At 63.7% G+C, this 844-nt stretch overlaps 1 protein-coding gene across 1 annotated transcript in view; it reads left to right on the forward strand.

Annotated features, from left to right (window-relative positions):
* JAG1 (jagged 1) overlaps positions 1 to 844 on the forward strand; it is a 46942-nt gene that overhangs the window by 2921 nt on the left and 43177 nt on the right. Inside the window, exon 4 of the mRNA XM_010834234.1 lies at positions 4 to 329. Coding sequence (XP_010832536.1) covers positions 4 to 329 — 326 coding nt within the window. The remainder of the gene's footprint in view (positions 1 to 3; positions 330 to 844) is intronic.

Genomic DNA, 844 nt, shown 5'->3' on the forward strand with positions numbered 1-844 from the left:
CTCTCTCCCTCCCTCGCCGGCAGGTGTGCGGGGCCTCCGGGCAGTTCGAGCTGGAGATCCTGTCCATGGAGAACGTGAACGGGGAGCTTCAGAACGGGAACTGTTGCGGCGGCTCCCGGAACCCGGGGGACCGCAAGTGCTCCCGCGACGAGTGTGACACGTACTTCAAAGTGTGCCTCAAGGAGTACCAGTCGCGCGTCACGGCCGGGGGACCGTGCAGCTTCGGCTCGGGGTCCACGCCTGTCATCGGGGGCAACACCTTCGACCTCAAAGCCAGTCGCGGCAACGAACGCAACCGCATCGTGCTGCCTTTCAGTTTCGCCTGGCCGGTGAGTGGCGGACCGGGCCGGGGTCGGACCCGCGGGCCGAGCTCTGCTTTCTCTTGCGAGAGGAGAGGGATTTAAAGGGCCTTGGCTGGAAACTCGGCGCAGGCCCGGGACGTCTATGGAGGTGGTGGTCAGGGAGCCGGGGCTCTGTGCTAGATCTTGGCAAGCCCCAGTCCGGATGCTTTTTGCTCCGCGCAAAAAAAAAAAAAAGTAGGAAAGTGGGGCTCGAGAGGGTATTGTCGGGCAAGGCTCCCGGGAGGGCCGGTTGAAACTTGCAACTTGGAGGCCCCAGAGTAACCGCCCGAGCCAGGAGGTCATTATGGATGATCTTTGCTCAACCAATTAAACCTGATGCGCTGTGGAAGGCGGCTGGGCACAATTCTGGCCTCTCAGAGCCGTCCAATTGGCACCCTCCCGTTTCCCGTGAGCAGCCCGGAGGGCGGGCGTGTCCTTCCTGGAGGGTGTGGGGAGCCCGCTTCCCGCTGCTCCCCGGGAGATTTCGGTGCGTGCGGGGGCCG

This window comes from Bison bison, unplaced genomic scaffold (assembly GCF_000754665.1).
Source record: "Bison bison bison isolate TAMUID 2011002044 unplaced genomic scaffold, Bison_UMD1.0 scf7180017864030, whole genome shotgun sequence".
Lineage (NCBI taxonomy): Eukaryota > Metazoa > Chordata > Mammalia > Artiodactyla > Bovidae > Bison > Bison bison.